This window comes from Haliotis cracherodii, unplaced genomic scaffold (assembly GCF_022045235.1).
Source record: "Haliotis cracherodii isolate W230 unplaced genomic scaffold, xgHalCrac1.p SCAF_19, whole genome shotgun sequence".
Taxonomy (NCBI): domain Eukaryota; kingdom Metazoa; phylum Mollusca; class Gastropoda; order Lepetellida; family Haliotidae; genus Haliotis; species Haliotis cracherodii.
The window spans coordinates 4,457,648-4,483,695 of record NW_027266274.1 but is presented as its reverse complement, the minus strand read 5'-3'; the positions used below and the strand labels follow the sequence as shown (position 1 = coordinate 4,483,695).

The following is a 26,048-nucleotide window of genomic DNA, read 5'->3' as shown; positions in this document are numbered from 1 at the left end:
GTCGTAAGAGGCGACTAACGGGATCGGGTGGACGGGATCGCTGGCTTAGTTGATGCATGTCATCGTATCTCAGTTTTGTAGATATATTTTCATATTGTTAATCACTGGATTGTCAGGTCCAGACTCCATTATTTACATACCTCCGTCACATAGCTGGAATATTGCTAAGTGCGGCGTTAAACAACAAAACAAACTAACGATCAAAATGTCAGATAAAAAACGCCAGACATTAACCAGTTATGAACACTCATAACATGAACGGGGGGAATCTAGGTTAACAGGTATACATTTCGCACAGAGTTATGCATTAAGTCTCTCAGTTGTAACAACTCCTTGGTCAATAGTGTTTGCGCTATTGTATCGACAACTATCAGTCGCTGGGTCTTTTGAAATCTCACAAGTAACGTGTAATACAGAGGTACCTACTCTGCATGTCCTGCTCGGGTTAGCTATATAAGACGCAGTACACAGAAGACTGCCACAGTTTGAGTTTATGTTGCACGCATTGACATTGATTGCTGATATTGTGGAAATGTTCTTCCTTTAACGACTGGGGCATCGAGGAGGAGGTAATTCATTTTCTTGATACGTTACGTCTTTCTCACAAAACATCCAGCATATTAGCCTTGGTATCATCATTATTATATACAGACTAAACGCCACAAAGAAGATTCGGATGATCCTGGCACAGTCAGGCTGGTTAGGCTAATCATCAGTTCAGGGCCCTTGCCCCCTCTACACGCAGCCCAGACAGCGAATGGGACTTCTCCCAGAAAGCTCTGTCTTAGCGAACCCATACAGAATTTTTGGGAGAACATGAAGACTCCCCACCACTGCAGCTTTCTGCATTACCCAGATTGTCAAAAGGGATTCCTTGCAGCAAACCCGGGTACTCTCCCAATGTCAGTCAACAGATTGGGAGGTACCAAACCTAAGACACCAGGAACAATGGGGAGTCCGACAACTTGGCATTTGGGATGCAAAGCGTAACATTTCGTAAGCGAGGTCCGCATTTTTGCCATCTTTTTCCTGAATCTTAAGCTTGTCAACCACATTAGTAACAGAAAGGACTGAGAATTCGATGGTATAAATGATTTTGTCCATAAGGACAATGTCAGGTTTTTGGGCCTGGATACGTCTGAGGCTGTATTTGGGCCTGGATACGTTTGAGGCTGTATTGTTTGGGCCTGGATACGTTTGAGGCTGTATTTGGGCCTGGATACGTTTGAGGCTGTATTGTTTGGGCCTGGATACGTTTGAGGCTGTATTGTTTGGGCCTGGATACGTTTAAGGCTGTATTGTTTGGGCCTGGATACGTTTGAGGCTGTATTTGGGCCTGGATACGTTTGAGGCTGTATTGTTTGGGCCTGGATACGTTTGAGGCTGTATTTGGGCCTGGATACGTTTGAGGCTGTATTGTTTGGGCCTGGATACGTTTGAGGCTGTATTGTTTGGGCCTGGATACGTTTGCGGCTGTATTTGGGACTGGATACGTTTGAGGCTGTATTGTTTGGGCCTGGATACGTTTGAGGCTGTATTTGGGCCTGGATACGTTTGAGGCTGTATTGTTTGGGCCTGGATACGTTTGAGGCTGTATTGTTTGGGCCTGGATACGTTTGAGGCTGTATTTGGGCCTGGATACGTTTGAGGCTGTATTTGGGCCTGGATACGTTTGAGGCTGTATTGTTTGGGCCTGGATACGTTTGAGGCTGTATTGTTTGGGTCTGGATACGTTTGAGGCTGTATTTGGGCCTGGATACGTTTGAGGCTGTATTTGGGCCTGGATACGTTTGAGGCTGTATTTGGGCCTGGATACGTTTGAGGCTGTATTTGGGCTTGGATACGTTTGAGGCAGTATTGTTTGGGCCTGGATACGTTTGAGGCTGTATTTGGGCCTGGATACGTTTGAGGCTGTATTTGGGCCTGGATACGTTTGAGGCTGTATTGTTTGGGCCTGGATACGTTCGAGGCTGTATTTGGGCCTGGATACGTTTGAGGCTGTATTGTTTGGGCCTGGATACGTTTGAGGCTGTATTTGGGCCTGGATACGTTTGAGGCTGTATTGTTTGGGCCTGGATACGTTTGAGGCTGTATTTGGGCCTGGATACGTTTGAGGCTGTATTTGGGCCTGGATACGTTTGAGGCTGTATTTGGGCCTGGATACGTTTGAGGCTGTATTGTTTGGGCCTGGATACGTTTGAGGCTGTATTGTTTGGGCCTGGATACGTTTGAGGCTGTATTTGGGCCTGGATACGTTTAAGGCTGTATTTGGGCCTGGATACGTTTGAGGCTGTATTTGGGCCTGGATACGTTTGAGGCTGTATTGTTTGGGCCTGGATACGTTTGAGGCTGTATTTGGGACTGGATACGTTTGAGGCTGTATTTGGGCCTGGATACGTTTAAGGCTGTATTTGGGCCTGGATACGTTTGAGGCTGTATTGTTTGGGCCTGGATACGTTTGAGGCTGTATTTGGGCATGGATACGTCTGAGGCTGTATTTGGGCCTGGATACGTTTGAGGCTGTATTTGGACCTCTTCCATATACAAATATGATTATCGTTTTCCATGACGCCCTCAACATGTTCTGGGTCGTACCATGGATGAACCTCTGTGTCAAAACCACAATGCCATCATGTTGCTTATTATTGTAAACGTTTAAGTCGACAGTAATTCCGACCATATCATGAGCATGAGCTAGCCCATGCTGTACGTGGCGTTTCCCTCGCACGATTTGAGCAAATTCCTTTTATTCCACGATACACTGTATTGTTTCACTATAAGGTATGTCCATGCTTTTTCTGGTATTTCTTGCATTTAGACGGTTCATAATTTGGATAAAACACGCCTCCGAGGTTTTGGTTAAAAATGTAAAACCGCGAACGAGGGAAAAGCCGTGACCTCGCTCGTGGTTTTATATTTTCAACCAAAACCTCGGGGGCGTGTTTTATCCTTTTCATAATCACCCTAATAACACAGAGATGATGTCTTGAGTTGATACAGTGCATTGCAATATATCAGTGACAAGATATCAATAGATGACATTCATTATGCACTGGCTGATTGATAGTTTCGAAAGATTTGTGAAATGTGAAAAAATATTGTTACTGAAATGCATTCGTTCGCCAAGGATAAAGTCAGTAAAACGTTTTAAATTTATAATTGAACTTCTTCTACAATACTATCAGAATACATGAGTGTGAAATATCATTGTGCAGTTATACTTTACACTAGTACTGAGATGCACTTTATCGTTTTCTTCAAGAGAGTTTGATTCTATTTGTAGATACACGCTAAACAACCATGATGACACCGACATGGGCGGTAGTTACAGCATGGACTGCGCTGCTGTTCATCACAACGACTAGAACAGAAGGTGAGTGAGCTTCAACGCCTATTTGTACTTTATCATGGCGTGTCTCCTTGATCTGAGAGGGGAGGACAGCCCGACGTGGTGCGGATCTAAACACAATTACCACTTATCACGTGCTCGGGCTAGTGCCAAGACCCTACAAACACAATCAGACCGAATCCAGGTTTCGAACCCACGAACACAGGACTCTGGATTGCTTAAGGGAGGCAACTCTGACAGCACTAGAAATGATGTAGCACCTGACCACACTATACATCTGTACATCTGTACGGTTGTCCCAGTCGTCTGAGGCGCCGCGATTGGGTTCGAATCCCGGTTCGCCCCGATTATGTTTCTAGGTTTGTCAGCACCATACCCGTGCTCGTGGGTTTCACTGAAGTGGTAAACGCCTGAGACCTGCATCACTTCGGGCTTTCCTCCCACATTAAGTTGACAAGCCGTGATATAATTGGAACACTGTTATAAGCAGAGTTAAACCCAACTCACTCACTCACTCACTCACTCACTCATTAAACAGCAAATATAGTTCAGGTTTATGGCATCTTAATATACCCTTTGAATCCCACTTGACCCGTGAAGATCCGGGTTAGAATAGGTCTTCAGCAAACCATGCTTGCATTTAGAGGCGACTATGCTTGTCATAACCGGCGTCTAACAGGATCGGTTTGCCAGGCTCGCTGACTTGGTTGATGCATGTCATCGTCTCCCAGTGGTGTCGATCGATGCTCATAATATCAATCACTGGATTGTCTGGTCCATACTCGATTATTTACAGAACGCTATCATATAGCTGTGTGCGGCGTTAAACAAAAAACAACAAAAACAAGCGAAAATATTCCAGAATCCTACTTACTTTGTGTAATACAGTACATCTCGGTCACTCATAATTGTGTTTACTGGTTGATCTGGTGCGTATATAGCTTATTTTGTCGTAGATGGATCAGGCAGTATCAGTGACGCCAGTTTTAGGGAAGTTAGAAATGCGTTGATGACGTTTGTTAATCAAAGTATCAGAAGCAGCAGTCTTACCCGAGTTGGCGTCGTAGTGTACAGCGATCATATATATATCTTCTGTCATCAACGCCTCCTCTGACGTCAACACACTAGTGAGTAAAATACAGAGGCTCGTATAACCCGGCGCTGGAACAAACACTCATCTTGGTATAAGGAAAGCAAAAGCTTTTTCAGACGTTGACACTTCTGGTAACCCCCACTTCATGATTGTGATGACCGACGGTTTGTCACAAAATCCAGCAGATACTTAAACTGCTGCTGCAGAGACGAATACGTGTGGGATACGGGTCTTTGCTGTAGGCGTGAATCCTTTGCTTAATTCTTCATCGTCACCAGACAAGCGACGTTATGAGCAGGAGTTGGTAGATATTGCTGCGTCCAATATGACAGCAATTCAAATTGAAGACCTCAGCAGTTCACAGTATCACGCCTCGTCCAGGACCTATGCTCTTTAACTGGCAAGTAAATTCAAATGTGATGAATCAATTTGAATCTTTTAAATACGACTTGCATCAATTCAAATAACCAGTTGTGTACAGAATAAAAATATACGATGTACTATGTACCGATCTCATCTATGTTTCAGTGTCTGTCGTCAGTCGCCCGGAAAGCATTACACGTTTTGTTGGTACCTCGTCATCATTTACAGTATCCTTCACCGGAGAACCTGCTGGAGGCATTTGGGTAAAACTAACGCCCTCAAGAATCGACTTGACGGGTGGTAGCAGATATATACAAACTGTCAACGGTTTAGAGAGATCATTGACTATAACTAGCGTTGTACTCTCAGATGGAGGAACATACACGTACTCCGTCGGCAGCCTCAATCCTCAAGCCATGTTAACTGTGTTCAGTAAGTTTAATAACCAATTTTTCAATGACTTTAGAAGTTTTATATGTAACTATAGAGAAGATAGAATGGATTGTGTTTTATCATTTGATCAACCATGTTGTTTGATAGCAGGGTTTGAAAGTTTCATTTTAAGTTGTTAATGTACAATGTGCTGTCGCATATATGTTAAAGTACACATTACTCAATCAAGGAATCGACACGTGAAGATCCGGGGTAGAATAGGTCTTCAGCAACCCATGCTTGACGTAAAAGGCGTCTATGCTTGTCATAAGAGGCGACTAACGGAGTCGGGTGGTCAGGCTGGCTGACTTGGTTGAAGCATGTCATCGATCCCAATTGTGTGGATCGATCCTCATGATGTCAATGACTGGATTGTCTGGTCCAGACTCGATTATTTACAGACCGCCGTCACATAGCTGTAATATTGCTGAGTGCGGCGTTAAACAACAAACAAACAAAACAAACACAACCAAATCACCAAGGAATCATATTACTTTTCAGCCCGTTTAACTAACGACACAAGTGCCGGTGGACAAGAAGGCACTTTTGAGACGCAGGTCACCCCAAACGAGGCAGCTGAAGGCTTCTGGTTGAAAGATGGTTTTCGTTTGAATATTTTCAGTACGAAATACACCATCACGAGGACAGCTACCGGACGACGACTGGTTGTAAATAACGTCGGAATTGCTGATGGAGGAGAATATACCTTTAACCTGAATGGTGTCACGACAAGTGGATATCTGTCTGTCCGAGGTATGTACTCTTGTTCATTGTGGTAAGAGGCGACTAACGGGATCGGGTGGTCAGGCTCGCTGACTTAGTTGATGCATGTCATTGTATCCCAATTGCGTGGATCGACGCTCATGAGATCAGTCATTGGATTGTCTGATTCAGGCCCGATTATTTACAGACCAACGTATGGCTTGAATATTGCCGAGTGCGGCGTTAAACAACAAACAAACTATTCATGAAATGTGGCGTTTAAGTATGGCAAATGACGTCCTCTGTAATTCATGAACATGCACGACTATATTATTACTAACGATGAGGGAATATAACTTCAAAAACAAAGTGTGATAATGACTTAAAATTAGAGGTGAGATAACTCTCCGCTATTGTAATCATCGCTAACTTTTGTTGATGATAGGCGGTCGGGTAGCCTAGTGGTTAAAGCGTTCGCTCGTCAAGCCGAAGATCCGGGTTCGATTCCCGACATGGGTGCAATGTGTGAAGCCCATTTCTGGTGTCCCCCGCTGTGATATTGCTGGAATATTGCTACAAACGACGTAAAAGCATATTCATTCACTTTTATTGATGAAAGGTCATCCAGTAACGTGTTTCTTTACGTGCCATACTGCTTCACATTCCCACACAGGTTGGTGGTGGTCTGTATTCAGTTGATATCTTCCCTTCATGCTTGTTTCAGCTGTTATTACAAATTCCATGGGAGATGTGACTGCCCTTGCTGGCACAAGTCCACAGATGGTAGCATTTGTCAGTCCTGCTGGTGTCACGTATGGCGTCTGGAGGAGGGAAGGGGTTGACTTGACAAATGACAACAGATATACGACAGCGACACTCGACGCTTCTCAGACACTGACAATACCAAATGTGCTGACCTCTCAAGCTGGACAATACAGTTATACAGTTGATGAATCTACCAGGCAGGCTAATCTTACGGTTTTAGGTAAGTTGCCATGTTTTTCAGTTAGTGAGGTAAGTTTGTTTGTTTTCTGAAATAGATGGGATGCAGGACAACAAGGTGAGTAGGTGCCCATCAACATGTCAACTTTCCATGTTTTGCTCACCACAGCTGATGTGGGAACTATTTGGATTCATGGATGACACAGAATAAATAATGTAAGTTACCTAAGGTGTGTTCCGATTGATTTATCAGAGTTTACATGAGCGGGCTACACGGAAAATAATTGCCCTCCCCTTAACCAATCAGAAGCTGGTAGTTTATGTTGGAATAAGGAAATTTATCAACACGTAATGGGCCAATAGAATTTCAATATTCCACTTAGGTAAGACAGGGTATGGCGCTTAGAACTGACGTGTTACTATGGCAACAAACACGCGAGTCCATGCACGGAAGCAGTTACACTTATGTCTTTTCTGTTGTTTTATCAAAATAACTTTTTTCAAATAATACTTGATGTAGTAAGAAACAACACTTGATCATGCGCTGTTTATCTTGTTTATCTATAAGCAAAGAACGCCGATTTCAACGTAAGCCCGCGCAGGTAGTTTCCATGCTTCTGTTTGTTTGTTTTTAATGCCGCACTCAACAATATTCCAGCTGTTTGACGGCGGTCTGTAAATAATCGAGTCTAGACCAGACAATCAGTGATTGCGAGCATGGTCACCTGATCCTGTTAATCGCCTCTCAAGGCAAGCGTGGGTTGCTGAAGACCTATTCCCAACCCAGATCTTCACGGGTCTTACACCCTTCTGATTATTCGAATTATTGACTATGTTGATAAATAGGACATGTGTAGTCACGCCGTCCCATGGCCGGAGTTCTGCCGTGCGGCGTTGGGCAACAAACGCTTGATCTTTGGCGCAAATCTTTTGTTTGTTTTAAACATATTGTATTGACATATATGGTGAACGGGATTGGGCAAAAGTTATCCAACTTAGGTGGCCTTTTCCCTTATGTATGTGTGCAGACAGACAATGATTTTATATTTCTATAATTCAAAGTATTAAAGAGAAAGTATTTACATGAAAAACATGAACATATTTTTCTAACATAATGTTTGCAAGAAGAACATAAACATATGGACACATTTTACTTGTCTCCACACATTAATACAAAAATACCTAACCACGAACAACACATGCAAGCCTACATCTATAATTACACGTACATACATGCATACATACACACACTACATATAAACACATTTACATACATATACACATGCACACACAGACAGACACACGCACGCACGCGCGCGCATATCTATAAGCCATATATACACGACCCGTGAAGATCCGGGGTGGAATAGGTCTTCAGCGACTATGCCTTTCGCGACTGACGGGATCGGGTGGTCAGGCTCGCTGACATGGTTGATACATGTCATCGTATCCCAATTGCTCATGGTATTAATCACTGGATTGTCTGGTCCAGACTCGATTATCTATATGACCGCCGTCATATAGCTGGAATATTGTTGAGTGTGGTCATTACATATAGTCACACATATATATATTCACACGTACACATACACAAACATATATAGACATACAAATATGCTTACAGACAGAGGCAGACAAACCCCTATATTCATATATATGCATGCAGTTTATACACTAATGTCGTAATTAAGAAGAAGTGGTCGCAGAGCGATTTTCTATACTAATGATAAAGAGTTACTCAAATCTATTAGTCGACAGTATATATTTTTGAAGGCTGTTGAAGATGAGGTTATTGTGACTTTCAGCTGGAGATACATCACAGTAGAGAATATTTTGTATTGTACATGTAGTTCCAGCTTTTATAATGTTAGCGAACATGATATTTCTTGGAATAGTGTAATTGAGACATTCAAGAAGGAAGTGCATGTTGTTTTCACATGGATTTCCACAAGAGCAGAACAAAGTATCAGAAAGATCTGCGTTTAGGGTACTGCAAGAGTGTCTTAGACGTGTGTGTAAAATGTAAGTTCTTCGGTTGCCGGTTAACAAGTATGGAAGTGGTGTTGCAATTGTTGTTTTAATCATCTGTTTAAAATTCAACAATTATGTTGCACTTCGGGGGGTAACTCATTCCATAGTTTGATTGATTGAGTGAGTGAGTATGGTTTTACGCCGCTTTCAGCAATCTTCCAGCAATATCACGGCGGAGGACACCAGAAATGGGCTTCACACATTGTACCCATGTTGGGAATCGAACCCGGGTCTTCGGCGTGACGAGCGAACGCTTTAACCACTAGGCTACCCGATCGCCCCTCGTTTGTTTGAAGACAGTATAAATGAATGCTGGTATGTAGCAGTTCGTGCATGCGTCATATTCATATTGTTCTTATTTCGTAACTTATATCCACTAATAGTTGATACTTTGGGTGGTAACGTGTCATGTAAATACGATGGACATAAATTAATAATAATCTTGTAAATTGTACAAAGCTTTTTTTTATATTTTCTTCTACAAGATAGTAATACCCATCCTGTCTCAGAATAGAACCTCGATCTTGAGGAGAATTTAGGGAGACCTGTTACTATGCGCGCGGCTTCGAGTTGAATCATTTCAAGTTTTTCGGATACCTGTGAAGCATATTCTAATATAGGCCTTATGAAAACGAGATAGAATTTGGACAGGGTTGGTCAAGTAAAGATTTAACGGTTCTTAACGAATAAATCATTTTGGAATCGCAAACCGTACGAATGGGGGGGGGGGGGGGGGGTTGCCGGTGGCGCAGGACATGCTTGCCCTTTTCGCAAACACCTGGTGTCATAACTGATTTTCAGTGATCCATTCATATCATTTCCACCATTGTTTTGTCTTTAACGACCAGTGGAATCCATTTCGGCAGATCATCGAGACTGAATATTCCCTGGCGCTGACGTTGGTTTCTCCATTTTTCGACGGTGTAAGAGAATAATGTCATCGATTGCGGACTAATCAAAACCAAAACGTATCCTTTCATAATCCATTAATCAAGTGTTTAAAACAGCTTACTTTGATTTGTTTATATATATTTTCGATGTTTCTCTCCGCCGGTGCAGCGATCGATAATGGCCGACCTATATTTGTGTACACACAAGTGACGTCACCATTTTTCGACGACAACGTGTTACGCACGAAAAGTTGGTATTGTCGAGTAATGTATGGAAATATTTACTCACCTTAAATCGGGAATGCCGACACTGAGTGTTTGTCTTCATATGAATACTTGTAGCCCTTCAAAATCAACTAAACTTTGCAAATAACAACGTATATACAGTCTGAACACCATCTAGGCTTTATTCCTCCTGTGATGTTGGCTGACAGTGGGGACAAAAGAGTTCGCCATGTCTTCGTACAAATCGTACATGCGTGCAGAACTTCAAGTGCACCCAATGTCCACATGTAGGTCTCGTGCACTGAGCCCAATTCACAAAAGTTACATTTGTGCATTGCCTAAGTTCATCCGGCGTGAATTTGTCACAAACACAACACGTTTCACCATCTCCACTGTCGTCACTGTCGGAGGATTGTGAATCTTCAGTTATCACTGGCACTTGTCTAGGTGTTCTAGCCTTTCTTTTCCCCTTTCCTTCCGATCCATTTCCTTTTCCTTTGCGCTCTGTGCTTTCCTTTTCAGTTGTTATTTGATGACTGTTGATTGAAGTGGGCTTTATTTTCTTTTGTGCTTCCTGATGTTCAATAAGTTTGTTAGTAACCTCATCTTCAGTAATGGGCTTCCCTCCAACGATTTTACTCATGGTTTTTCTGACTTTGGCTGTCTGGACATTCTCTAGAACCTCACCCCCTCTCTTCCCTAAGAAATCACGGGCTTGTGACAAATCTCCTGCTACTTCACAGAGTGTCTGCTGCTTGAATGTCATGGCTGGTGCTACTGCCTCATCTGTCACAACGTCTTTGTTATATGGAAAGATGCCAGATCGTCTGAATGAAGACAAGATGTTGTTGGGTGTTAATATGCAGGCCAAAACTTTGCAGGCAATCTTGCAAACATCGTATCTGGTGATAGCTTTGCCTCCTGACTCTCGCAGATGTCTGTGGCATGCAGCTGTCCATCCAGCTTCGACAGGTCCATAGCACCCAATGTCGAGCGGTTGCAGCAGGTGGCTTGTATGAGGTGGCAACACAAATAGGACTATGTTGTGCTCTTTCGCCCATTGGATGAGTCCCAGTGAAACATGGCTTCTGTGTCCATCATACAGAACAAGCAAAGGAGAATCAGCACTGTCACTTTTAGCATACTTCGCAAAGTGAGTCTTCATGTAACTATTGAAGATATCAGTGTTGGACCATCCAGTCTCTGAACAGTTCCATCAGCACCTGGTGTAGCTCCTGCCATCAAATCTTCTCTCATCCGTTGGCCAGGAAAAATGAAGAATGGTGGGATCGAACTGCCAGTCGCACTCACGGCACCAATCAAAGTTACTGTTTTGGACTTTCCAGTGGTTACTGCCTGGGGTTTACACTTCGACGATGATACTATTTTAGGAGGTGTGATATCGGTCTGTAAACCTTTCTCATCAATGTTGAAGATGTCTTGAGGTCTGTCTTGGAAACTGTGCTTTTTCATAATCTTGTCTAGCTCGATAAAATAGCTACCAACTGACTGCCGAGTAGCACATCTAGCTCTGGCGTATTCCAGTTTCCTCGGTTTCTGCACGCGAATATCAGGCCAACGTGAAAAACAATTATACAGCCAACGTAAACTGAGAGGCGTGATTCTGTCCCTGTGTCCTAGATGGTGAGCATAATCAGTTGCCAAATTGATTGTTTCATGTCTGGTATAGCCGTACCCAATCTCACTCATGACTTTAATGTGATCAACAAGCAGGGACTCCTCCTCTTGTGTGAACATAGTGGTTTTGCCAGATTTAGCGACATCAATATGGATTCTGCCTCTCACACGATCTTTCAAGGTAGTAATAGGAACCCCCCACCGTACTGCAGCTTGCTGAACAGGGACATTCTCCTCCAAAACTGTCATATATGAGTTGTGTAAGTCTTCCTGTGTATAGGACGACCTATATGACCCTCGAGCTGAAGGAAGTGGCTGCAAGTAATTAAACCCATTTATTGTACACAATATTTACTGTTTTTTGTTGCTATATCTTGCTATGTGACTCTTTTCAATTACAAAGAACACTGGTCGCGTAAAAGTAAATCTAACTGATGTAGGAAGTCAACAACGTACTGTTAAGTTCAGTAAGGATGGCCCAGTCAAGCTTCCGTACTTTTTTTAGCGGTCTGAGCGTGACGTCATTAAAAAATGTGTATTTACTGAGGCCATTGACAAGTGCTAGCAGGCGATTGACTTTGGTGGGATTTTGACCGACTGACTTGATGAAATCTGACATTAAAAGTGAAGACTTTTTGGGAATAAGTAATCCTGGCTTTATATGCAGTGTGGTGTGTATTTTTTGTTTAACTTACCTTACGAATCTCCATTATCGGCAAAATTTTGTTTGCGAGATGCGGGGGTCGGGTTGTTGTTTACAACACCCTGTGACCTCTGACCTCGCACGTGTTCTCGGAAAATAACGCGATAACATCGGCCGTTGAAAAATGGAGAACGTCGAATAATGGAGACGGGACGATATATTGTACTGAAAACAGACCATATAAGTATGCCATGTTGTAAGACGACATCAGACAGCTGTTTTCGGCGGCAGTTTACATCCCAATGCCTGAATGTCAAGGTCATGCCGATGTAGTATTCCACACGACTAGTATTATTATGTCTAGTGGAACAAACATTAGACGAAACATATTTCCATTCATTACAGAGTATTTAATGATTGTCATTAAATATGTTAGGAAGTAGAGACAACTCAAATAAGAAACAAGGTTCGACGCATGAAAATATTGCTACAAACATTACCGTTCAAAGAGGCCAATGTCACCAGCGTCCGAATATTTATTCAGTCTCGGCTAAATTATACTTTATTTCGTTTCGTTTCAGGGCGAATGGATAATAATACGAGAGGTGTGGGAGAAATTCAAAGCTTTCGTGTGAACGTATCCCCTGAAAGCACAAATGGATCTTGGTATAGGAACGGCGTACTGCTTACTAATGGTGCAAAGTATATAATCACACTGAACACTGGTTCCTTAAGACGCCTTGTTGTTCAAAATATCCAATTAGTAGACGGCGGAGAGTATGTCTATGCAGTGAATGGCGTAGAGTCCAAGGGATACCTTACAGTGACTGGTATGTATTTTCCATCTTTGCATATTTTATCATTACACCTTTTTTGCCATTTGAGCAAAGAATGACATTGGTCATAACACGACCCTGTGTTATTTCGTAAATGTTTATAGAAACGGCGGAAAGTGCTGAATGGGGCCAATGGACTGGTGGTTGTGAACTGACCTGTGGGAGAAGCGCAGTGAAGACCCAGTCAAGGACCAGAAGCTGTGACAATCCTGGGGGAACCAACTGTGTTGGACCCTTGACCCAGACAAAGAGAGTGAGCTGTGGCTTGAGGGATTGTCCAAGTAAGCTGTCCTTTGTATTTTGTCTTAAGAGTCAGTTAACTTTTGGCTTTATTCGTGGAGAAGGATTCAAACACATTCAAAATGTTTTTGAAAAATACTCATAGAAAATCTTACATGGACATTATTAGGACTTTTTATGCGAGTGGGTTTTTTTCACTCCGAGTGTTACAACCGAGTCTGCAAATCACAGACTAAGACATATTGAAAATTAAGTATATTGGCTACCTCTGGCTCTGTTGTGCCAAACTGATCACACATACTGCATAAGAGCAATGGTAGAGAGCTGACCTGTTTCTCTGGACATTGAAATTTCAAAAGTGCTAATGGCTCAGACCGATTTGACGACCTTTCACTGAAGTGTCAGTATTAAGAATGACCCCCAACCCACGTGCACTGAGGGAGTCCATGGTCCCCTCGTGCAAATATACGGATGTGTTGTGGCGTTAGGTGTTGGTTACGATATCGTTGTATCTCTGGCAGACAGTTCTCCAAGCTGCTCTTTCTTCTAACGACCAATCCTAACATTGACATTCACTGATGCCCTTTGTTTTGGGACATTTTTAAAATGTCTCAAAATCAACACGCGAGACATACATATGTAGCTTTAACCCACATTCTTCACAAGTCCTGTATATACATGTTTCTCCTATTTATGTTTTAGTTGATGGATCCTGGCAACCGTGGCAAGACTGGACTGAACTTTGCCTCGCCTCGTGTGGCACTGGTGTGAAAGGAATACTACAGAGGGAGAGAGAATGCAATGAACCTACTAGCGGTGGAAAGCCCTGTTTCGGCGAAAGTCTTCAGTCCAGATTTTCAATATGCAAGTTACCATCATGCTATGGTACGTGGCTACATCACTTACATGTCTTTCAGTAATCGACATACTTGTCGCAGTGTTCCACTTTGCATACAAGAACATTTGATATAGATAGTGAGTGTGTGAGTACGGTTTTACGCCGCTTTTAGCAATATTCCACCAATATCACAGCGGGGGACACCAGAAATGGGCTTCACACATTGTACCCATGTCGGGAATCGAACCCGGGTCTTCAGCGAGACGAGCTAACGCTTTTACCTTAGACGGGCAGACAGACAGTAAATCGGTACAGGAATGTGGAAATTAAAATCCCACAAGCCCAAGTCTTTCGTCACTAACAACATCATCATAGCTTTATGAAGCTCTTCTGTTGAACAATGATGTTTGCAGCTGACGTTTTGGAATTTCCCGGACACGTCACTCAAATATCTTATAGGTCCTCAATGTACGAGTTAAAACGGAACACACTGGGACAAGTACATTTGACAATCCAGCACTTCGCCCCAAACTGGCCATCTTCCAACAGGCTGTTGTCGCTATGTTGTGAGTACTTGTGAGTTACTCTCTCCCTTGCAGCCGATGGTGGGTTCACAGAGTGGAGTCAGTGGACCAACTCGACGTGTGCCGTGACTTGCGACATACAAGCCACCAAGGTGGTCTCCAGGAACAGATCCTGCACCAACCCGGCGCCACGGGGAGGAGGCACAAATTGTACAGGGCTGTACAAGGAATTTAGGACTGTTAACTGTCTACTCAGTACATGCCCAAGTACGTTTTTACTCTTTTATTGTAACCGCCGATGTGTCTGTGGAGTCAGTGAAGCATAATGTTAAGATTATTTTGCAGTCATTATTTTTTTGATCACGAGAAACTAAAGGTTATTATAGAAAGGTTTACGAATCGAATCGGAATGTACTTTGTGGGTATAGCTATTTGAAGAATTACCTTGCACGAATTGATACAGGTGCGTTGTTTTTAACCCAGCGTTTTTGTATGCCATTGAACTGTTTCACGTAATGCCCATGTACGAAGATCTTTACTCTTCTACGACCAATCCCTGTGAACAAATGAAGCAAGGCACATCCATACTGTCGACTTGCCCCGTGCCTAGACTGACGCTTAAAGTCAACAATTATAGCTATCTTTGAATTTACATTTTCAAACATTCAGAGAAAACATTCCATGATGCAACCCGCCCATTCTTTTATCAGTCAATCTGGAAACAGTAGTCCGTCAGTGGCCTATATGTTTTGTCGGTTTGTGGAATCATAAACGAAACACAAATAACTTTGTTTGCCAATCAGATGCCAGGGAATCACTTGCAATGTGTGTACTTTCAATTACAGTCGACGGTGGGTTTACTGAGTGGACTGGATGGGGCCCAAGTGTGTGTAATGCGACATGTGGGCCTGACGTGACCACCTCGGTCAGCAGAAGGAGGACCTGCACCAATCCACCTGCACAGAACGGTGGGAGACTCTGTAGTGGCGCATACAGGGAATCGCGTGCAGTAAACTGTGGTTTCAGCCCTTGTCCAGGTATGTCGTCGACCCTAGTGACCCTTAGTAACAAATGTTCAGGTTTAAGCCCTGTGGGATATCTGTCCATATCTGCTGGAGCATGTTTCGAAATTCCTGGAGTGTCTGTGGAACACATGGTTGACGTCGAAGGCGCCGATCCATCTCATCCCACATGTGCTCGATTGGTGAGACCAGGGGAGCGAGCCGGCCAGGGGATGACATTCACGTTGTTTTGTTGAAGAGAATCCTGAACAAGTCGAGCAATATGAGGCCGGGCGTTGTCATGTTGAAAGGTAATGCCTGGGCCATGACGACGCGAAAACGGTAGAACAACAGGGTCGATGATCTCGTCGCGGTAGCGCTATCCATTGAGATTTCCCTCTACCACTATCAAACAAGTCCTCTGTCTTGCTGTAATCCCACCCCATACCATAACGCTGCCGCCCCCGAACCGATCTTCTTTCATGACACAATGATTGACGTAACGTTCACCTCGACGTCGGTACACTCGAATCCGTCCATCGATGTGGCTGATGTGAAAACGAGACTCGTCAGTGAATAGAACTTGTCCCTACTGTGTGGTCGTCCAGCGTAGACACTGTCTGCACCACTGTGGACGTGCTTGACGGTGGTTTCCTGTCAAAATGGGACGTCTGGCGGGTCGATATTCGTCGAAGGCCAGGGATGCTTCTTGCAGTCACTGTTGCTGGCTGGAATCGATTTCGTAGGTGTGTTGTTCGAATCCAGTTGTCTTGTTGATTATTGGTTTCGCGTGGCCTGCCACTCCGAGGATGGTCTCTGACTGCATTCGTCCGTTGCCAACGTTGTCATAAACACCAAATGGTATGTTTCTGTGGACGTTAATTTGTCTTGCAACATCACGTTGACTCGATCCTGCTTCAAGCATATCAATGGCTCGCAGACGCCCATTTTCGGACAGGCGTGGCATTTCGTATGTTGAATAATTGCGTAATTTGGTTGTTTTTCTGAGTGGTTGTTGGCAGCATGATGCTAAACAATGCATATGGAATCCCGTTAACGAACATGTTTTTATACCCATTCTTGGGTAGTGAAATGCATGGGGCTTGCATAAAAGTCAACTTTTGCATGGAATGCATGCTCATCTGTAGCAGTTGCGTTAATGTGACTTGATTCCATACATGTACTACAATATTGAAAACCAAACTTTACTTGTTTCAAAAATGCAATGAAATATTGGTGTCACAGGAACTTTTGTTGTTGAGTATATGTAACTATCAAATAGTGATGATGCCCGGTGTTCACGTAAAGGTGAGCGTATGCTGCCACGCCCATGGCATCCTTTACGAATACACGCAAAGGCAAGTAAATTGTTCACTTGAACATGTACAAATCCAAATAGGGATTTGAATCAGACATCTTTTTGGTCATGGATTCCTCAAATTTGGAAATGTCCTCCACATGACTACCATAACATTTTTGAAAGCTTTGAGGCCTGGAATGTTGTAACCTTGCTCAGACAACTCTCTGACCCATGAAGATCCGGGGTAGAATAGGTCTTCAGCAACCTATACTTTCCATAAAAGGCGACTATGCTTGTCGTAAGAGGCGACTAACGGAGTCGGGTGGTCAGGCTCACTGACTTGGTTGATGCATGTCATCGATCCCAATTGCGTGGATCGATGCTCATGATATCAATCACTGGATTGTCTGGTCCGGACTTGTTTATTTACAGATCGCTGTTGTCCCTCAGAAGTGCTAAAATATAGACACCGAAGGCTGGAGCCGCTGGAATATTACTCCACATAAAGGGGCAGTGGACTATCGCCTCTCTTGTCACATGTACCATAGATATATTTTGTCACTCTGAATTTTAAACACGTCCCCAATGCCAGCATGTATTCCTAATGTGACATAATGTATTCCTAAAGTGACATAATGTATTCCTACTGTGACATAATGTATTCCTAATGTGACATAATGTATTCCTACTGTGACATAATGTATTCCTAATGTGACATAATGTATTCCTAATGTGACATATGCCCCTTGTTCAGCTGGTTACTGTTATAAGAAATTGCTTCATCAAATGGCTTTAGTCTCCATATAGATTTCTGTCATTATTCGGATACATGAAGACAAAGACATGTTTTTGTTAAAATCAAATTTCTCTTTTTCAGAAGTAAATTCCCTTTTATTTAAGCAGTATCAAAGAATGAACAATACCCCTAGTTAAGATATGTTTTAGATAAGAAGCTTTAAATTATATTTTTTATAATCGTTCCATACGTTCAATATGTAGGCACAAAGTATAGACTAAGTAGATCGTCTTTATGCAACCAACATGTGTTGACTTATCATCATTTTTGCAATGCTTATGAATTATCACATACCAGATGCCAGTGACCACTTATGTTCCAATGTACAACGATGGAACGATGTTGGGTATCGCTACCATCCTGCCGACTGTGACAAGTACGTTCAGTGTTTCTTCAACTCCAGCGGTAATATCCTCGGCGTCTACAGAAGCTGCCCCTTCGGCTTCTACTGGAACCAAGTCACGCTGCAGTGCGATGAATCATGGAAAGTTACATGTCCTCTTGGTATGGCCCTGCATGTATAGTGGATGTAGAGTTGCAATAACGACCATGATCACACTGTAAAAAACGTGTTAAGGTTCTATACACAAATCTAAAATGCTCCTTGACATGTTTAGTATTGTGTTTAACAGCCTAATGTCATCAGGGTATAATGTGCGAAAGACACGTATACCAGTGACCTTAAGACATGGTGGGTTGTCCGTCGTCTATCCGTCCGTCCGTCGTTAACTTATGCTTTTTTACATCGCCTCTGAAACTAAAACGCGGTTTAAACTAGCACTTTACAAGAATGATTCCAGCTATGGAGTCTCTTAAATTCTTCTCAGAATTCCGATCTTATCACAAACATAGCCGCCACGGCAGCCATATTGAAATGTAAGATTTGATCGATTATCGAGCCATTTCTTCAAGTATATGGTATGTGGAGTACCATGTTGTATGCTATTTAGCATAATGCAGCTACGTTCATTCTAGTGAGTCCGCATTTTCGACATTGCATACTATGCATTAAGAATATGCTATGGTATTTCTAAAACGTAATCGCAAAATTAGGATCCAATTATAAACATGGCCGCCACATATACCATTAAGCACATTGATGATACAGTAAATGTATTATTTCACTGATAATAACACGCTATGTTTTGCAGTATCGTGATATGCGTCTTGACTTCAACATTGACATTTATGTACTGCCTGCAGGGGCTGCCAATAGAGTCATGACAAACATAACAGACATGTCACTTTGTCCCTCTGCATCATTGTATAATTGAATTAGCATGCTGTGGGGGTGTGTGTTTAGAAGAGACCTCTATTGTTGCTTTGCGTATAATGACCATATTTTATCAAGTACAAGGAAATGTGATTAACGTTATTCACCACCTACATCGTACCAATTTGGATCATGAAATCATATTGACTTTTAAAGAAGTTGCCATATGTAGACATCTTCAGTCTCATAACGCTAGTGTTGCCTTCTTATGTCAATCCGGGTACGCTCCGAATCCAGAGCGGTGTACGGAGACGTGTGCAGCCAGCTACAAGATGGAAGGCAGCTGCAGATCCTACTGGCGGTGTGAAGGAAGGAAATCAGTGGCCAGATGTTGTTCTCAGGGATTCAGCTTCTTCCCTGGTCACGGTTGTCGCGCCAACTACTACTGCGATGATGTATGTCCCCATCTTTACGGTTTCAGAGGTAAGGTGGAATCACACACACACACACACACACACACACGCAAGCACGCACGCACGCACGCACGTTTGTTTAAGTATGTCGATGACTTTGGACGATGTAATGGTTATATGGTCTTGTATTTCATAAAACGTATGAATACACAATGCCTTTTATAAAGTGGTCAAATGTAACAAATGTTATATTTGGGATTACATTTTCTTAGTAAAGTACAAATTCTCAAAAGTGTACCAAACAAGTACAAGAACTTTTACTTGAATTAGAAATTGTAATCCCAAATAAGACATGTGTTGCATAAAACGTATTAAGAAACCCAAAACTCAAGGAACCCTTCGTTTTGAAGGATTGTTTTCAAAGCAACGCTATGCCTACAAAGACTAACAACATCAATCATTTCGCTTAAAGAAGTGTGTGCCAAAGGCCCTGACTGGACCGGAACAGCAACAATCTACAACACCTTTGTTGAAAGCCTTGGGTGGACGTCGGATTCTTGTGGATCAGGGACTGTATTCGACATTGCTGAGTGTGGCTGCACAGACCAACGTAGTGAGTTGTAACCAAGTAAATTTTGAACCTTCAATCAAAACATATGCTGCAGATGTTTTGCAAGCATCTCTTTGTAACGTGGAAAGAGACGTAGCTACAACTACAACATACATGTATATTGGGTCAAAACCTTAGTATCCATTCCGACTTACGGGTATGGCTATACATTCTCCCGATACATGGGGGTTATCTGACGACACAAGTCGAATTTCCACCCTTGCCGAAATACCCTGGGAATTCGTGGCTCGGTCGTAGCGCAAACAGTGGCTATTCCGAGTTATGTCCCTGCTGTGTCCCTCTTATTGAACAATCAGATTTGCAATTTCTACAAACAAAATGGCGACGCCCACTCAAGACGATCTGATCGATAAACAAGATCATGTTATAATAAAACGGGCCTTACCTCGCGAAGTGCATCAAATCAGGTGAGCACCTTGATTAAAAACATGAAAAGATTTGAAACATATCCGTCGACGCCCAGTTCACGGAAGACATGCTTTGCAAATCCTGCAGTCGACTGAAATCTGCACATTGACATCCATGTTGGTGTCAACCGGATGTCTAGTTCGTTGTGGGATTTGATTGGACTATGCCATAGACTCGTTAGTGCAGCCAAAATGTAACTCCGGAATTCCAGTCTAGTTCGGCAAGGGTGGAAATTGGACCTTTATCATCGGTTAACTGCCTTGCCTTGGGAAGATGATGTTACAATAATCAAACCAATTTTCACCTCCCCCAAAAGTTGTCACATGTGGTGGCTGAAAGTCAATGTGACACGTCAAATATGACAACATTGTCCGAATGATGTAACCTTTTAATCGTTAAGAAACCCCATCCTCGTCAAATAATATATAATACTGATTTAGCGGTTTTCTACACTGAACAGGATTCATCTACTGGTCATTTTTTCATATATGCCAAAACGAACGGTTTTCTTTACTTATTAGCAGCAAAATCTCTTGTTAGTAACGTTATTCAAAACTAACATAGAGCAAAATTAGTAAATGGGCTATCGTGTCGCTGGAAATGCTGTTTCAATCACTTGATTCCGATTTGGGTTTTTTTCAAATTGTGTGTGCTACCGTTAGGGCATGACATGCTTACCCATTTAGAGAACACTGATGTTCAGTGATCCATTCACATTATTATCATGGCTATTTTGCCTTTACGCCCAATGGAATCTATATTGGCGTAAACTGAAGATTAAGTAAGGATAAGAATTTATGGATGAACAACTTCTTTATTACAATTAAAGAGCGACGTTTCGGTGTAGGTTCTAACACCGTTATCAAGCAACGTACTACTTAGTACTCCCACTTCTACATGCCTATCAAAGAAGATACTGAAGATTGGTTATTCACTGGCGTTGATGTTTTGTAATTCCAGACTGCACAGTTACCCATGCCTTAGACTCACCAAGCTCTCTGTCCTGGCTGCGCGTGACCAACGTGAGCATCAACTCGGGAATTGCTACACTAGTCTCTACCAGCCGCATGTACCTCGACACCAAGATGACAGTCAACACTTCAGTTTCTGTCAAGCTCCGTTTCAGGGAGGCACAAGCAGTTTCTGGGAGACGTATCCTGATGAGTAGTAGTGACTGCAAGAAGGGCAACAGTTTGCTGATGACGGTAGAAGATCAAGGAATACAGTTCAGTGTGTGGTCCTGGTATGGGGATGTCACTAAGATGACGATATCTACCCAGGTATGTACAATAACGTGGATACAGTCGCGATGGAATACATAGTAGGCATAATAGGCCGGGTGACCGGGTTGTTATTCAGCCTCGGGACCAACAATGTTTGCAGGTCTTTATAGTGTTGTCACTACCCACAATGTACAATACATTCACCCTACATTTCCATGGTGGAAACACGAATACGAACACCGGAAACACAATTGTCAAGACATATGGTGTCACCATTGGCAAGTGACTCAGTGCAAATGTGCCTCTGTTCGACCAGCAGAGAATAGGTATGTGAGGTGTTATATACTCCCCAGGGATTTGAGTAGGATAACTGGACTGCCAACAGATCCACTGGTCGGGGAACAAATAAAATATTTCTTGAGTAGATACTAGTACTTGGATACGTGTGGTATATAAATAATAATAATAAGAAGAAGGAGAAGAAGAAGAAGAATGATAATAATAATAATGGTTATACACTGCTGGTTGGTACAGATATGAGTGTCAACAAAGCGAAGTGTCAAGGAGAGGCTGTCTGAACGACCACTGCATCGAGTTTATGTACAGTGTGTTGATAAGGCCAGCAACCCTGTAGAGTCGTACGCGTGGATGAAGTCGGCAGGCCTGAAAAGTGAAACAGAAGGCTTTCTGTTTGCTGCTCAGGACCAGTCACCTCCCACTCGAAACCGTCAATGTGTGATTTTGCATGAAAATGTAAATATGAAATGTAGACTATGTAATGAATTTAATGAGACTGTCCAACCTATTGTCAGTGGATGCCCAGCTTTGGCACAAACACAGTATCTTAAGCGACATGATGGAGAGGATCGATGGTGTCATGGAAAATGATGAATACAAAATTCTTTGGAATAGGCCCGTTTACAGCCTCAGACGTATCCAGGCCAACAAACCTGATCTTGTCCTTTTTAATAAATCCAGTGAAATCATTTATCATTGAATTTTCTGTCCCTTTTGACACTAATGTGATTGACAAGATTCGGGAATAACATGGCAAATGTGCAGATCCCACTTTCGAAATGTCACGCTTGCATCCCAAGTACCAAGTTGTCCGACTCCCCATTGTTCTCGGTGCCTTAAGGTTTGGTACCTCCCAATCTGTTGACTGACATTGGGAGAGTACCCGAGTTTGCTACCAGCGATACAGCCCTTCTGACAATCTGGGTAATGCAGAAGGCTGCAGTGTTGGGTGGGGGGGGTCTTCACATTCTCCGAAAAGTTTGACTAGGCAGCGTTTCCTGGGGGAAGTCCCATTCGCTGCCTGGGCTGCGTGTAGAGGGGGCAATGGCCCTGAGCTGATGATGAGCCTAACAAGCCTGACTGTGCCAGGATCACCTAAACGTTCTTTGTTGCATTTCATATCTTAATCTGTTAAAATAATAAGAAGAAGAAGGAGAAGAAGAACGCATTAGAGCGGAGTCTAGTACCTAGATAGGTGCAGTATATAAATGTTTAATATAATCATCATCATCATCATCATCATAATGATCATGATAATAATTTTACAACAACAAGTCGTTCACTCGACATGCTGGGTGACAAATAACGTCTTGTGGGTCCAAATGCTTGCTGTCTGCTGTCCTCGATAATCCCGATTATTATACATCCCTATTCTAGTATGATAAGTACCCTGGGCCCATTCGCTACCATATCGCCGTTAAGAAAATGACCGCCCCATGTCTATCCCTCATCTGTAACTAATCAGAATGTCTTTCGCTCATTTGTGTCGTTTCATTGGACGTCTGTTTTAGCGTCGCGTGTTTCAAATTGGACTCAAAATTCAGAGTATTTATCGTAGCAGAGCGGGTATATAATACACTGGATCTCCGAGGATGTTTGAAAGTACGGGCCTATGCATTTTGGGTGGACTCACAAGACATTATAGAGATATAACATGGTGGATAATCAATTATGCCTTTTATTTTTGAGAAAATAATTAATGTATGTTCAAACTATAACACGCGCGAATGAGCGCACGCGCGCACACACATACTCTTCCCAAGAATATTAATTGGGCGGACCCTTATCGTAATTCTTTTGTTTATTATTCTTCAGGGTATGGCACGGTCTGAGTGGAGGACAGTTACTGTTGACTACAACGGGCGAGAGTTGTCGGGAGCAGTAGAGTCCGGTCGTTTAACCTACATATCAAAAGTCAGGGGTAAGGTCCTTGAACATGACACGTCGGAGAACATTACAATTGTCATGACATGTTTCGCCATCACAAGTCAAACACACTTTTTTCTTAAAATCATCTAGCAAACGTGTTCTGAAATTGAATTAATATTGTGACTTGATCCCTGAAAAAAACATTTACTAAAACTATGTAAAAAAACATGTAGACGTGTGTGGTCATGAATAGACATTATTGGAAATTACATTATTGTACTTTGTTGCCAGTACATAAACAAATGTCCTCGCGATACAACTTTTTCATAAATGCTAGTATAGCCCAATTGCTGAGTATAAGTTTCTCCAGTTTATCGTGTGTGAAATGGTTTTTTTTTTATTTCTACGTACATCAGCCACTAACGCTACCATCATGGAGTGTGGTCTTCAAGTCGGAGGAGATGCCTCACCAAATACAACCACGGCATTTGTGGGTTCAGTAGACTTGGTAAGAATCCATTTACTCTTTAACCAACTGAGTAGACATGAATGACACTAGCAAAAATACGTTGTTAAGAATGATTGGATAGATACCACATATTGTTTCGAGAAATAAAAAAGGTCAAGAGAAAACGCTTGGTAATGTGTGCTGTAATATGATTGGTTAAAAGGGTTTATTAAATTTAATTCTAAAAACGGACATCTCGTGGACTTTTCACTGAGTATGACTAATGTTCTTGACAAGTATATATGTAACCCGCTTCTCTGAAACCGCTTCGTGTATATATCACCAGTCATCTTGTTATAATATGTCCAATACAAGTGGCACAGTCGTCAAAGGCGAATTAATTCTCTATCCGCAGTTGCGTGCCTTAGGCGAGCCGGAAACCTATGATTGTGGGTTCAAATCCCGATTTGCACTGATTATGTTTCTAGGTTTGTCAGAAACATACACCTGTCCGTGGGTTTCACCAGTGGTAAACGCCAAGACCTGCATCACATCGGGCTTTCATCACCGATTGTGATTTTCAGTGTTCAATTCACATATTTTTTACCGCAATTTTGCCTTTTACGCCCAACGAAATATGTTTCTTGTCATCATCTGACATGTCGTAACATAACTCACATACTATCAAACGGTTAAAAACACTCAATCCCTCACTAATGTTCAAACTGCGTTTGATATCAAAGGGGAATGAAACTATGCAGACGGTCAATACACTTTAAATCATCGCGAAAAAAGTACATGTATATACAACCATATGTATGTTCTCTGACTCTACCGTCGAAATGTACATTCAAGTTAATGGGGTTTTTTATTACAAAACACCGGAGTTACATTTTAACATATAATTCAGTTCTAAAATACGTTTGGTACAAACTTTGACCTGTGCATATCAATTTATTTTTTATTATGTATTTATTTCAGCTACAAGTATCACGATGCAACCCGGGACGTACTGTTCTCTGAAAAAAAAAACTAGTGTCCAGTATACGAAAGGGTTACGTTTACTTGAAGAAGCCTTTCCAAATTAACCAAAGTTTTAGTCTGTGATTCACGGCTGTACAGCGTCAGATTTGTGGTCGATACACAACAGAGCTTGGCAGCTCCACGTGCCAGGCAGCGATCCTCCCGCTACTATTAGCTTCAGAGCAGTTTGTGGAGTAGATTGTGGAATACAGACAGCAGAATACGTTTCCAGTTGGAAGGGTTGAGAAAATGATATGAGACAGAAGAAATTAACTACATCGTTACTCTCTTGTGTTATTATAATGCATCTTCCTGAGGCAAAAAGTCCAGTTTCCACTCTTGCCGGACCTGCCTGGAATTTCTCAATCGTAGCGCAGCCATCAGTGGGGATTACGAGTTTCTTTCCTTCCATGTCTCTCCTGTTGACCAATCAGATCCCACTTGCATTTGCTTCAAACAATGGCGGCGCCCAGTCAATGGGTTTTACCTCGCGAAGTACAAGAAATCACTTGCTTAAAAACATGAAGAGATTGACGGCACACATGCTCATCAAATTCTGCAATCGACCGAAATCCCCTTGGTGTTTGCGAACAGAATGTCGATTTCGCTACACGATTTTGATTGGACTATTCATGGACACATTAGTCAAGCCAAAATATAACTCCAATATAACTGCCTAG

The 26,048-nt window shown here is 42.4% G+C and overlaps 1 protein-coding gene and 1 pseudogene across 2 annotated transcripts; one reads left to right on the top strand and one right to left on the bottom strand.

The window, feature by feature from the left end:
- The first annotated feature begins 483 nt into the window (after positions 1-483).
- Positions 484-25,599, top strand: LOC139466700 (uncharacterized). 2 transcript variants are annotated; one of them, XM_071248333.1, is made up of 17 exons: positions 484-569; positions 3,284-3,373; positions 4,971-5,237; positions 5,739-5,990; positions 6,664-6,924; positions 12,890-13,138; positions 13,249-13,425; positions 14,087-14,269; positions 14,822-15,013; positions 15,592-15,783; positions 18,141-18,347; positions 19,354-19,539; positions 19,942-20,082; positions 21,469-21,788; positions 23,844-23,949; positions 24,314-24,405; positions 25,327-25,599. In XM_071248333.1, the coding sequence occupies exons 2-17, from the start codon at positions 3,301-3,303 to the stop codon at positions 25,366-25,368; spliced, it is 2,940 nt and encodes a 979-aa protein (XP_071104434.1). In that variant the 5' UTR covers positions 484-569; positions 3,284-3,300; the 3' UTR covers positions 25,369-25,599. The 2 variants fall into 2 exon arrangements, with proteins under 2 accessions (XP_071104434.1, XP_071104435.1); XM_071248334.1 differs by lacking the exons at positions 23,844-23,949; positions 24,314-24,405; positions 25,327-25,599 and adding an exon at positions 22,266-22,283.
- LOC139466866 (uncharacterized) lies at positions 10,209-11,764 on the bottom strand (annotated as a pseudogene).
- Positions 25,600-26,048: the final 449 nt, after the last annotated feature.

What these genes read in the sequence shown, in the direction of transcription:
- LOC139466700 (XM_071248333.1), top strand. Translation starts at nt 3,301, where the DNA reads ATGATGACACCGACATGGGCGGTAGTTACAGCATGGACTGCGCTGCTG. An exon ending in CACAACGACTAGAACAGAAG is followed by an intron (nt 3,374 to 4,970) that starts GTGAGTGAGCTT and finishes TCTATGTTTCAG; the next exon opens with TGTCTGTCGTCAGTCGCCCG. An exon ending in TCTACTCAGTACATGCCCAA is followed by an intron (nt 15,014 to 15,591) that starts GTACGTTTTTAC and finishes TTTCAATTACAG; the next exon opens with TCGACGGTGGGTTTACTGAG.